Consider the following 11,746-nt stretch of genomic DNA (forward strand, 5'->3'; position numbering starts at 1 on the left):
TCATGTTCCACCAGAGGATGACTCTGTGCTGTTGTAACCGGATCCTTTCTACGTTGTTTGTTCTGGTTTCATTGATTGATCAGGCCGTGGCACGGTTTGTCTTTAAAAAGATGATTTATTGTCGGTTTATTCTGATGAGAACAAACAGAAAACCATCGTGTTACAGGCTCAATTAAACTCAATTAAACTCAATTAAAAATACTAACATCATTTTACTTTATTTTTTACTTGTATCTGTTCTGCTGTAACATAAATTCACATTTAAATGAGACAAACATCAGATTAAAGTTTTCTGAAACCACTCTAAATTCAAGACGTAAAATGGTTTAAATCAACTTTGTTTTGAAAGAAAAACATTTTCATTAATTTTTTTTACTCTTCTTGTGTTTTTGTCAACTTTAAAATCCTTGTTTTAATAACACAATTTAAAAAAAATGCAATATAACTAAAAGATAAACATTTTATGTTATTTTTCTAGAAGATTAAAACATTTCAATGAAAATTTGAGCCTAAAAAATAAATTGTCCAAAGTTTAAGATCCTAGAAATGGAGGTGATGTTCTGCAGGAACAGGGAGGGTTTGCTGGACCTGGGCCGATCAGCGCTCATGCACATGACGGGCTTCCAGCTCCCTCAGGTGTTTGACCCAGAGAGGCATGACCAGTCACATGCTGCAGAGGAGATCCAGAAGGCAGCAGAAACGAAATGATGTTGGCATAGAGAGCTTCTATTATTTTAATAAGACGACAGCGAGGAGCGTTTCACGGCCTCAGCAGCTCCTCCCTCCTCTGGCAGCCAAACCTGTCCAGTGCAAACTGGACCAGAACTCAGTTCTCACAGATTTAACCAGAAATTTTAAAAAATCTGATTTTTGTGGCCAAACAGTCAGGCTTTAATTTATCTTTTTTGCACCAATTTCAGAAGATAATTGTCATCATCAACATCATGAGACAAAACAGTATTTTTGTGCAGAGATTTCTCCTGGCAGGTGTCCAGTAGAGCTGACCTTCTAGCTGCAGGTCAACGATTCACTGATTACTTTGGTGAATCAACAAAACAATAAATTTATCTGCTGACACCAGGAGCTTCTGGTTTAACCTGCGTGAAATATCTGATACATTTTATGAGTTTAATCAGAGCGGCTAATGGATTTATACCTTTTGTCACGTTTATATACCTGACAGCCATGTTCTCACCTCAGCAGGCATTTCTGGCGACTTTCCAACAGAGCAGGTCCAACATCCCTCCTGGTTTCCTGCCTTCAGAAAGTGGCCGTTTACCGGCGAGGTCTCCTGGTTTAGCAGAGGTTTGTAGCCTCATTCGGCTGCCATGTTTGAGCTTCAGATACACAGAAGATCTCCTCATTGCTTTGAGTCAGCTGGTTCTGTAACTTGGCTGTGCTCTGACTCTGGTTGTGAATAACCTTTTGGGTTGCAGTACTAAGCCTTGTTGCCCTGAAAGCAGAATATTTAATGAGCCTCTATTAATGGGCTCTTGTGAAACAGAGATCTAGTAATTAGGAAAAGGTTCTGATGTTTATTGCTTCACGCTGGAGGACGGAGATGATGGATCTGCTCTAATTGAGACATGAATGTCAACAAAACAATAGAGTCTAATCAAATGTTTGCTTAAGTTGCTGAGGATGATGATGTCTTTGTGTTTCCTTGTTGCTGAAAATGTGCTATATAAATAAAATTACCTTTGTTCCTGCAGGTCCATGCTGCGCTGCATCATGGTGGCTTGTACAACCGGCCCTTCCTGGAGTCTTTTGAGGAGACGCCCATGCTGGTGGCCGTCCTCACCTACATGGGCTACGGCATCCTCACAGTCTTCGGTTACCTGCGGGACTTCCTGCGTCACTGGAAGATCGAGAGGTGCCATATCACCAGGGAGAAGGAGGAGCAGAAGGTGAGGAGGAGCAGGAGAAATTCTCCTGTCCGCCTCGGTTCTGAGGTCCGGATGACCAATTGCACAGTCGGCGTTAAAGCGACACATCCAGCAGTTGCTTTGATTCAACTCGATAGTTCAGAATTCTCCGTCCAGCAGCGCCAGCCGAGTTCCTCTGTAGATTTGTGTAGCAGCAGTGAAGCTCAGTAACGTCTCACGGTGAACGCCGTTGGTTCTCAGATTGAAGGTATGGAGACAGGAAGCTGCTGTTGACACAACGTTACTTAAAGGATATGATGTCACCCATGATTTCTTCTAGGAAACAAGTGGATAAAACTCCAGTTCCTGGTGTTGACCTCCTGCAGGCTGCGGGTCCAGATAAGACCTGGCAGCTGCCAGGTCTTATCTGGACCTGGACGCCTTGGGATAAAATTCCTTCTCGTCCTCCAACTCCTGCTCCGTCTCCTTCCCTTCTTCAGGACTTTGTGCCGCTCTACCAGGACTTTGAGAACTTTTACACCAGGAACCTCTACATGAGGATAAGGGACAACTGGAACAGGCCCATCTGCAGCGTTCCAGGAGCCAAGATGGACCTGGTGGACCGGGTCTCCCATGACTACAACTGGACCTTTGAGTGAGTGCTTTTGTTCTGCAGTGAGCATGTTTCTGGCCCGCGACCTGGACAACTCTGTGGACGCAGCGCCGCCTTAAAGCCAGGAGGTCCTGGGTGAGCAGCATTTTACAAACTAAATGAATAAAATAAATATCCAGCTAACTCAGAGCTAGCTAAGTATTTATTTAGCTCTGAGTTAAATATTTAGTTTCAAATTACTCATTTAGTTTGTGAACTCAATATTTACTCTGAGTCAGATATTTAGTTTTTAAATCAATATTTAGCTACAGTAAGCTAGCTAAATAATTTCTTTACAAATCAAATACTTAGCACTGGGCTAAATATTTTGGTTTTTATCTCAATATTTAGTTTGTAAAACAAATATTTAGTTTGCTAATTAAGTAGTTTGAAGTCGTGATATTTATAAATTAATAACAGTTAATAAAACTAAAGCTAAAGGACCCAAATTATTGCTGCTAGTTTTTGGCTGTAACCGTTCAGTCGCCAGCGGCTGCCTGGCGCTGTGGCTATGAAGATGTTGCACCATCAGAGCAAAGCGACGCAGGAAAAACTCTGAGATAACAAAGTTTGGCTCAGAGAGCGATCCGCCCGTCTGACCCAAAACATGCCACATGGCTAATTAGCGTAGCTGCAGGAGCTCATGGCCGATGATGCTGGTTTGTGGTCAGGTCAGAGTTCACAGGAGTAACAAGCCGGCGCCTCGTTAGTATTTGGTCCAGTTAAACAACATGGACTGGATCCATCTGTCCAGCAGCTACATTAGAAGCCAGGTGAGATTATAAATGCATTCGGTGTAAAGTTTGAGCTGTAGTCTGATGACTGACATTTTACTGTTTGGACATTTTGACCATTTTTAAAACTGGAGGAGAAACTTGAAGCCTGATAACGTCCCACAGCTCCACTCCTTCCCTCCTTCCCTCCTTGTTGTCCGTTCCTTCCTTCCTTCCCTTCACCATCGTGCCCTCTGACCTCCTCAGGAGCCTTCCTGGTCTCTCCTGTTCTGAGGTGTACTTCCAGCTGTGCAGGTGTAATGCGCCCAGTTGCCTTCACCGCCTCCCCTCTGTGTCTCTGCTCTCCTCCCAGATACACGGGCCGGACCGTGAAGGCCGTCATTAACTTGGGCTCCTATAATTACCTGGGCTTCGCTGAGAATACGGGCCGCTGTGCTGACGCTGCAGCCGAGGTCAGCATGGCGTACGGCGTTGGAGTGGCCAGCACCCGGCAGGAGATCGGTACAAACACGCCGCAGAGTTTTAACAATGCTGCAGGGAAAACCCTCCAGGTCTGACCAGAGGTTTTACATCCTCAGAAAGGTTCCTAAACTAAGACCTGGGCGACCTTTGACCTTTTAGTTCCAGCTTTCAGTGAAACGTTTCCTACCTTTCTTTGCTTTCTGTTTCTCTCAGTTTCTTTCTTTACAGTTTCCATAGCAGCCAGAGTCCAGTTAACTTGATGATTATTTGTCTCCTCTCCGACGGTCAGCTGATCATTCAGATGGTTTTTAAATGTTTGTGATTCAGGGAACCTGGACATCCATGAGGAGATGGAGAACCTGTTGGCCAGGTTTCTGGGGGTGGAGTCGGCCATGGCGTTCGGGATGGGGTTCGCTACCAACTCCATGAACATCCCGGCTCTGACTGGCAAGGTGAGGCCACTCTGCTCTTCATCTTCCACATTTCTTCTCATGCTTAAGAGAGAGATGCAGGAACGGTGGATCCTGAACATCCAGGGCTTTAACTCTGCAGGGCTGCCTGATTCTGAGTGACGAGCTGAACCACGCCTCTCTGGTCCTCGGAGCCAGACTGTCCGGTTCCACCATCAGGGTCTTCAAACACAACAGTGAGTCACAAATCACAGCTCACATTTAAACCGCTTTTAGCATCTTCCTGTTATCTGCTGAAAGCCTTGCTCTCTCTCCACGTCTAGCAGCTGAAATGATTTGTCAGTCATCTTCCACAGTGAAGCTGCTAGAGCTTCTGTACCCTTGGGCAAGACATTTTTCACCTGGAGTCGCCTGCTGATCTGTATTGGTGTGTAAATGAGCTTTGATTGGCCTGAATAAGTAGAAAAGCTCCGTTTTAATTCAGTTCATTTATCATGTGGTTCATTCACTGAGCAGGAGAAGGTCGGCAGAAAACGACACAAAATGGAAGTTAATTGATATTAAAAATAATCTGAGTCTCACTCCCTGAGGTCCAAACCTTATAGTGTGTAATGATAGATTTGGGCCTCCAGGGGGCGACATGGATATCAAGATGTTGAAGTTAGCGCTTTAGCATTAGCAGAACTGACATTCACACACATGAACTCTGATTTAAAACCAGACAAAATATTTACAGTCAGATGTTTTCAGCCTCACCAGAGGAGCTGAATGTGTATTTAAAGGGGCAGAACCCAAATTCATCGGATCAAGTCATCGACTCATTTTAAGGCCTTTTTTCCAAATTCTGCACAGACTTTAGGGGCTGAAAACAGAAAACGAAAGGCTGTGGTTCTGGTGAATGTGGGTCGGATCCCAGGAAGGCAGATACTCCTGCAGGTTCAGATATACTGAGGCTTCAGTCCACGGGTGGACAGAGTCCAACAGAACCATCTATCAGACGGTCTGAATGTGTGATAAACCCCAGAGACGATGCGTCCTCAGCGGTCTCCCTGTCAGTGGCTTTACTGTCTGCTGGATCCTTCATGCTGATCTGTTTCATTTGGAGCGGTTCTGTCTGACAGACATGCAGAGCCTGGAGAAACTGCTGAGAGAAGCTATAGTTCATGGCCAGCCACGGACCCACCGGCCCTGGAAGAAGATCCTCATCATGGTGGAAGGCATCTACAGGTGAGGCCTGCCCCTAACACTCCCCTCCTCCTGGGCCCCTAATGCTCCCCTCCTCCTGGGCCAATAAACGCTCCCCTCCTCCTTGGACCCTAATGCTCCCCTCCTGATGGTTCCCTAACACTCCCCTCCTCCTTGGACCCTAATGCTCCCCTCCTGATGGTTCCCTAACACTCCCCTCCTCCTGGGCCAATAAACACTCCCCTCCTCCTGGGCCCCTAACACTCCCCTCCTCCTGGGCCCCTAATGCTCCCCTCCTCCTGGGCCCCTAACACTCCCCTCCTGATGGTTCCCTAACGCTCCCCTGCTGTTGGGCCCCTAATGAGTGAGAGATGCACTGAATGTAAAGAATACAAAAGGGTCAGAGGTCATTCCTCGTCTCCAGTTGGTATCACAGTTTGTAGGACAGACTGCATTCGGCTCCAGATCCCCAGAATCTGTTGGACTTTTGATGAAGATCATGATTCCGTTTTTCAACTGAGATAATTGTGAGATCCACATATCAGCTGTAGGGGCCCGAGATGCTGACCGTCTCTCTAGTTTACATTTCTTGGCCAGAAATAAGAGAATTACCAGCAAAGATTTAGTATCTGCATCATGTAGAGTCTGGAGCCGATTAGTAGGAACCGTTTACCAACCATCTCTGGTATCAGATGAAACGCTTTCCAGAAAATGTTTATATTGCAAGAATAAATGCGCTGCTTTGTGTCTTGCTTTTATTCAAAGATGTGACGCATCAGGAAACATCCTTGAAGGTGAACATGTGTGTAATAACTTTGGTAGAAGAATTTAAAGTTCTGCTCATGTAACCTCAGTTCTGCTCAGTTGGGGAAAAACCCGTCCCAGATTTCCTCCCAGTCTGCTGCAGGTCCTGCTGCAGGTTCTGCTTCAGAACCTGAGGAACCAGATAATAAACTACAGATATTCAACCCATTCTGTCAGTTTCATTTTACTCCTGCAGTGACTGGACAGACTGAAGCTGTTTTCATGTGTTTGTCTAGTGAAGCTGTTGGTATATTGAACGTTGCTGCAGTTATCCAGCATAATCTGGAAGAAAAATGAGAAGCTGATTCCTGTTGTTATTATTATTTCAACTGTGTCTGTTTGAGTCGGGTCTGTTTTCCTGCATCAGATCAGACAATTCTGACCCTCCAGAACCTGCTTGACCTCTCTGCCTGTTTGCTCCTGCAGCATGGAGGGCAGCATAGTGCGGCTGCCGGAGGTGATCGCCCTGAAGAGGCGCTACCGGGCCTACCTGTACCTGGACGAGGCCCACAGCATCGGCGCCCTGGGCCCCAGGGGGCGAGGCGTGGTGGATCACTTCGGCCTCGACCCGCGAGACGTGGACGTCATGATGGGAACCTTCACCAAGAGCTTCGGAGCCGCAGGGGGTTACATCGCAGGGAAGAGGGTGAGGTTCTGCAGGAGACCCGAGCCGCGCTGGCCCGTCTGAGCAGAACTGGGTCCGGTTACAGCTGCTTGGTTTGTGCTGCAGGAGCTCATCGATTACCTGCGCTGCCACTCCCACAGCGCCGTGTACGCCACCTCCATGTCTCCTCCTGTGGTGGAGCAAATCATCACTTCTATGAAGTGCATTATGGGAGAAGACGGAACAACGATTGGTACGCATTATTTATGCTTCTCTCCCGTTAGCGATGTCATTTACATCATTTTCTTCCTTTCAGTGCAATAAATGCTCATTTTCTAACGTGAATAATAATAATTGCAATAACTAACAGAGTGTTACAATTATTTTATCACACTAATAATTTTCGGAGCTGTCAGAGCTCATAAATTAAAGAAATAAAGTAATTTATTAGGAAGGTTTTTCTTCCAGAATCAGCTCCTGCAGTCTCACTAGTGGCCACCAGGGGTCAGCACAGCGCAGTAAAATCAGGAACCAGCTTTACTTCACATCTTTTTATCACCTGCCTGTGGTTTTGTTCTCGGAAAGGTTTTCTTTTTCAGCCCATAATTTTTCCTGAATGTTGATCAGCTGGAGTGTTTTAATGTTTCAGGTCCAGATCAGCTGAATTCAGGAAGCCGTTCCTTTACAGCAGTGACAGAATGACAGACATTTACAGACAACCGTCTCCCAGACAAATAAAAAATAACTCCATCAAAGAGGGCGGGGCCAGGTGGCCCTGAGGGCGGGGCTGTGGTCAGGAAGACATTGTTACTAATATTTCTACTTTGTTGCTATATTTAGCAACTATTTCGACTTCTAGCAACTTGTTTTGTTTGAAAACATTGGTGAGCAACGGATCTGGTGACTTTAGAAAAAAGAGCAACAATTCTAGTGACGCTTGGTGACTTTTTGCAGATGTATGTAAACGACATGCATTGAAATCTGGATTATGAACGACGAGTCCGGCTTCCATTCAGACAAATCTGTCACTTTTTTACTAGTGAAAATAATTATTTGGGGTTTTAGCAAAAAATGTTTTACAAATTACAAATAAAGACACAATATAAAATATGAAAATAGAAAATACACACTTTAAAAATCCATAACCAGCAAAGCAGAAAACAAAATAACCCAAAACTAAAATCAGCATTTCCTGTGGGGTCAAAGGTCAGGGCACAGAAGAGTCTTAAGAAGTGATTTAAGTGACATTGGTTTGATGTGCTCTGACCTTTGACCAGGAACCTGAACAGAACCAACTGGACCAGCATGGTGAAGGTGGTTCTGCCAGCAGGGTGTACTTAGTTTCTACCAAACGTCAGGGTGTGTTTTGTTTCTACAGATTGTCAGCTGCTCTTGTCTGTTCTGGTCCAGGTTCTGACCGGATCCGGCAGCTGGCCCAGAACACCGCCTACTTCCGACGGAGACTTCGGGAAATGGGCTTCATCATCTACGGGAACGACGACTCGCCCGTCGTTCCCATGATGCTCTACATGCCCGCCAAGATAGGGTGAGGCTGCAGCTGCTGACCTTTGACCTCAGGCCGCCGGGCGCTGATGTTTCCCTCCTGTGTGTCCCGTCAGAGCGTTCGGCCGCGAGATGCTGAGCAGAAACATCGGCGTGGTGGTGGTGGGCTTCCCGGCCACGCCCATCATCGAGTCGCGGGCGCGCTTCTGCGTGTCGGCGGCTCACTCCAGAGAGCTGCTGGACCAGGTGAGAAACGGCGGCGGCAGATTTCATCCTTTCTGTTTCTGAGCAAATCCTCGTTCCTCTGAATTTAAAACTTCAGGTTCAAAAACCCACAGAGAAAAACGGCTGAAGAGGAAAGTCACACGAATTTACAAACATCACATTTATTGATTCCACAAAATAGCCGATATTTTAGATGCATTAATGCTGCTGTGGTTCAAACATAAATAAGACTCTGAAGCTCGTTGAGGTTTTTGATTCTGTTTCTCAGATTGATTCTGGAGTAGAAGGAGAAATGAAATATTCTGACGGTTCTGGGCTTGGACCTCACACACAGGTCTAGTCAAATCCTGTGGATCGGGTCGACATGTTCAGATGGATCAGAAACATGTAAACCGATATCAAACCCGATTCTTCTTCTCCTGTGAAAACAGCAGAGGTGAAGAGGAAGAGCGGCTTCGTCTTCCTCTCCTGCTTTGAGTTGTTTCTGTTTCTTTCATCCTCCTCTGATCAGATCTTCGTTTTCTTGATCCACATGAACACGTGACCCTGAATCCTTTAATCTTCATGCGTCTCCTGCTGACCACATAAATGTGTTGGCCTTCACATGGAGAGAGACGATGGATGGAGGCTGTAAAAGGCAGCAGGCGGTGGGAGGGGCCAACGTTTTATCTCTTTATGGTTTTGGCTGATTTTGGGATAAACTCTTATCTTCATGCTGGTTGGAGCTTTTTCCTGTTGCCAAAGAAAGTTAACGTGAGAGATCAGACCAAACATAACAGAAATGTTCTGGTTTTGGCTGGAAGTCGTTGCTAAAGAGGTTTCCTACTCAGAGAGCTATGGAAAGTTAAGTGGAAGGACAGCGCTGGCTTCTTCTGCAACAAGAACGCATCCTCCACTGGTTATGCAGTAGTTTGAATTTTGGCACGACTGCCGAGCCGCAGGATACGGGTCGTGTGAACGAGAGGCTCTTTCTGGTCCAGTTCAGTCTGACTGGGAAAACAAAACGATGCTCTGAAGGTTTTCCTGCTCAGATCAAGAGAAGGAAACTCTGACTGCAACATCCTGTTGGTTCCTCTGTGATGACCCGCTGAGGAAATAACAATCCAGACAATTTCAATATTTGTGTTGAACCAAAAAAATTCAAATATTCAGCTTAGACTGAAGAATAGAAGCTGATGTTTAAGATGTTCCATTTCCTGGCTGCCGTCAGAGCAGCATGTTTCTGTTTGAGGCTAAAAGCTGAAACATTTAGTCATAAATGTCTCCACAGGCGCTGAGTGCCATCAGCGAGGTCGGTGACCTTCTTCAGCTCAAGTATTCGCGTCACAGGATCCAGCCGTCTGGGGCACGACCCTTTGATGACGGCGTCTACGAGGACGTCGATGACTAACGCCAGGTCAAAGGTCAAGATGCATCACAAGTCTTCCATCAGGATGGAGATGTTGTCTCTGCGGTCCCTGGCTCACCGTAACACCCCACCCAGCCACATCCTGGCCTCTCACTGCACTCTGCCTTAAAGCTTGAAAGAAGCTCCTCTTCTTCTCATTCTGTGTTTTTCAGGATAGGGTTAGGGGTCAGGGTTAGGGGTCAGGGTGAGTCTCTATAGGGTTAAATAGGGTTAGGGTGAGTCTCTGGAGGCAGCCGTCGCTTCACGTTACAGAAACCAATGATGCTGTCATTTAACCACTACTGATGTTCAGCTGAAAGTTCTGGATGTTTTCCAGCTGAGCTTTTTCATCTGTCTGTAAAATATGATGTTTGACCAACAAAATAGTTTCCTGTTGCTTTGTTTTGCTCGATGAGTGATGTGTTCATATCTCATCTCATCTGGTTGGTCTAAGGTTCAGGATCTGGATGTTTCTTTTCATGCTGAGCTTTTGAAGGATGAAGATATTTGTTCCATGAAAAAACAGCAGCAAACTTCAGATCAGAACCTGTTCTGGTAAAAAGCAAATAAATCTTATTTCAGTTTCTGGAGTTTGCACATTAAATCCCAGCAACTGCTCTGGCCTTTCCCAGATTATAAAACAGTTTCAAGATGACTAGAGCAGATTATGTCAGATTACGATGTTAGAGGACGAAGGATCACAAAGGGCCACTTGGGGGCAGTGTTGAGCAGGATGTTATATTTCAGGTATCGTTAATGTTCCAGATTTTGACATATTTGTCCAGTTGGACGGATTCTTTCCTTCCACACCTGAAGCTTCAGAGGCAGAAACGCTGAAGGTGATGCAGATGGGCGGAGCCACCGACTGACGAGTTGGTGATCGACAGCAAGATGCTCTGGTTCAAACGAGCCCAGACCATCATTCCTCCACCACTGTGCTGGACTGTTGGCCTCTGGTGTTTGTGCTGGTTTCCTCCGTCTCGGTTCTGTCCGTCTCGGTTCAGATCCAGACGTTCTCTGATGGATTTTAGTGCCTTGAAGTCATTTTTTTTACAGATTTGGAAAATGCTGAGCATCTTTATTTTTGGTCTTTACCCGAAGTTGTGAGCGCTGGATGTGTTTCTGTTGACTAATTTCTTGCATTTCATCATCCAAGATGCTCCAGAGCTGTTAATATATGAGCTGCCACTGTTCCAGTTCAATCAGCACATCATTAAAACAATACAGATCTGGAGACGCCTGCAGCCTCTTTATTACAACTGCTCTACTTCATTATTCTCTACATTAATCTGTAACAACATTGGAAACAGTTTCATGAGATTACAGCACGTTTGATAGATTAACTATAAGTACATCAAGCCACCAAGAACTGCAACTGGACATCCTCGTTCAGACAAAGATGACGATTGAATAATCAGAAATACTTTATTATATACTTATATACTGGTTGGGTAGAAATACTTTACCCGACCAGAAACTTTCTAGACTTTGTCTGAATGCATCGTGTTGTCAGTCTGCGCTGGACAAGACTCCGTCTCAAAGCGACCAGCCAGGCAGCCGTTCATCCCCAGAGAATGTTTACAGCAACTAACTGACCTAACAGTCGTGTTTTTGGACTGTGGGAGGAAGACGTGTGAACTCCAGCCTTTCACAGACTCCAGAGTGGGATTTGAACCCAGAACCTTCTTGCTGCAAGGCAGCAGTCCAAGTCACTGCTCCATTGTCCAAATCTGATCAGAAACATATATTAAATGCGGAAATAAACTGTTGCACAGATGGGGCCCATATGGACTTTCCTGTTGGTTCCTCTGGGTAAAACCAGTTTACCCAGAGGAACCTGGGTAAACTGGTTTTACTGTGTTTGAGTCACAGGTTGAGAATTACAACGAGACCCACCAGCTGAAGCAGAACCCGT

The 11,746-nt window shown here is 45.7% G+C and overlaps 1 protein-coding gene across 1 annotated transcript; it reads left to right on the forward strand.

Moving 5' to 3' along the window:
* Positions 1–1,170: 1,170 nt before the first annotated feature.
* LOC116709596 (serine palmitoyltransferase 2-like) lies at positions 1,171–11,065 on the forward strand. The gene is made up of 12 exons (XM_032548236.1): positions 1,171–1,305; positions 1,713–1,907; positions 2,366–2,520; positions 3,604–3,752; positions 4,041–4,165; positions 4,266–4,359; positions 5,245–5,350; positions 6,539–6,758; positions 6,843–6,969; positions 8,127–8,262; positions 8,336–8,465; positions 9,715–11,065. The coding sequence occupies exons 1-12, from the start codon at positions 1,186–1,188 to the stop codon at positions 9,832–9,834; spliced, it is 1,677 nt and encodes a 558-aa protein (XP_032404127.1). The 5' UTR covers positions 1,171–1,185; the 3' UTR covers positions 9,835–11,065.
* The last annotated feature ends 681 nt before the right edge of the window (positions 11,066–11,746 follow it).

The sequence above is a fragment of the Xiphophorus hellerii genome, chromosome 19 (assembly GCF_003331165.1).
Source record: "Xiphophorus hellerii strain 12219 chromosome 19, Xiphophorus_hellerii-4.1, whole genome shotgun sequence".
NCBI lineage: Eukaryota > Metazoa > Chordata > Actinopteri > Cyprinodontiformes > Poeciliidae > Xiphophorus > Xiphophorus hellerii.

Excerpts from the sequence above, each read along its gene's own strand:
- LOC116709596 (XM_032548236.1), top strand. The coding sequence starts at position 1,186 with ATGTTCTCACCTCAGCAGGCATTTCTGGCGACTTTCCAACAGAGCAGG. Across the intron at positions 3,753-4,040 it reads CAGCACCCGGCAGGAGATCG|GGAACCTGGACATCCATGAG; the intron begins GTACAAACACGC and ends TTTGTGATTCAG. Across the intron at positions 4,166-4,265 it reads TCCCGGCTCTGACTGGCAAG|GGCTGCCTGATTCTGAGTGA; the intron begins GTGAGGCCACTC and ends TTAACTCTGCAG.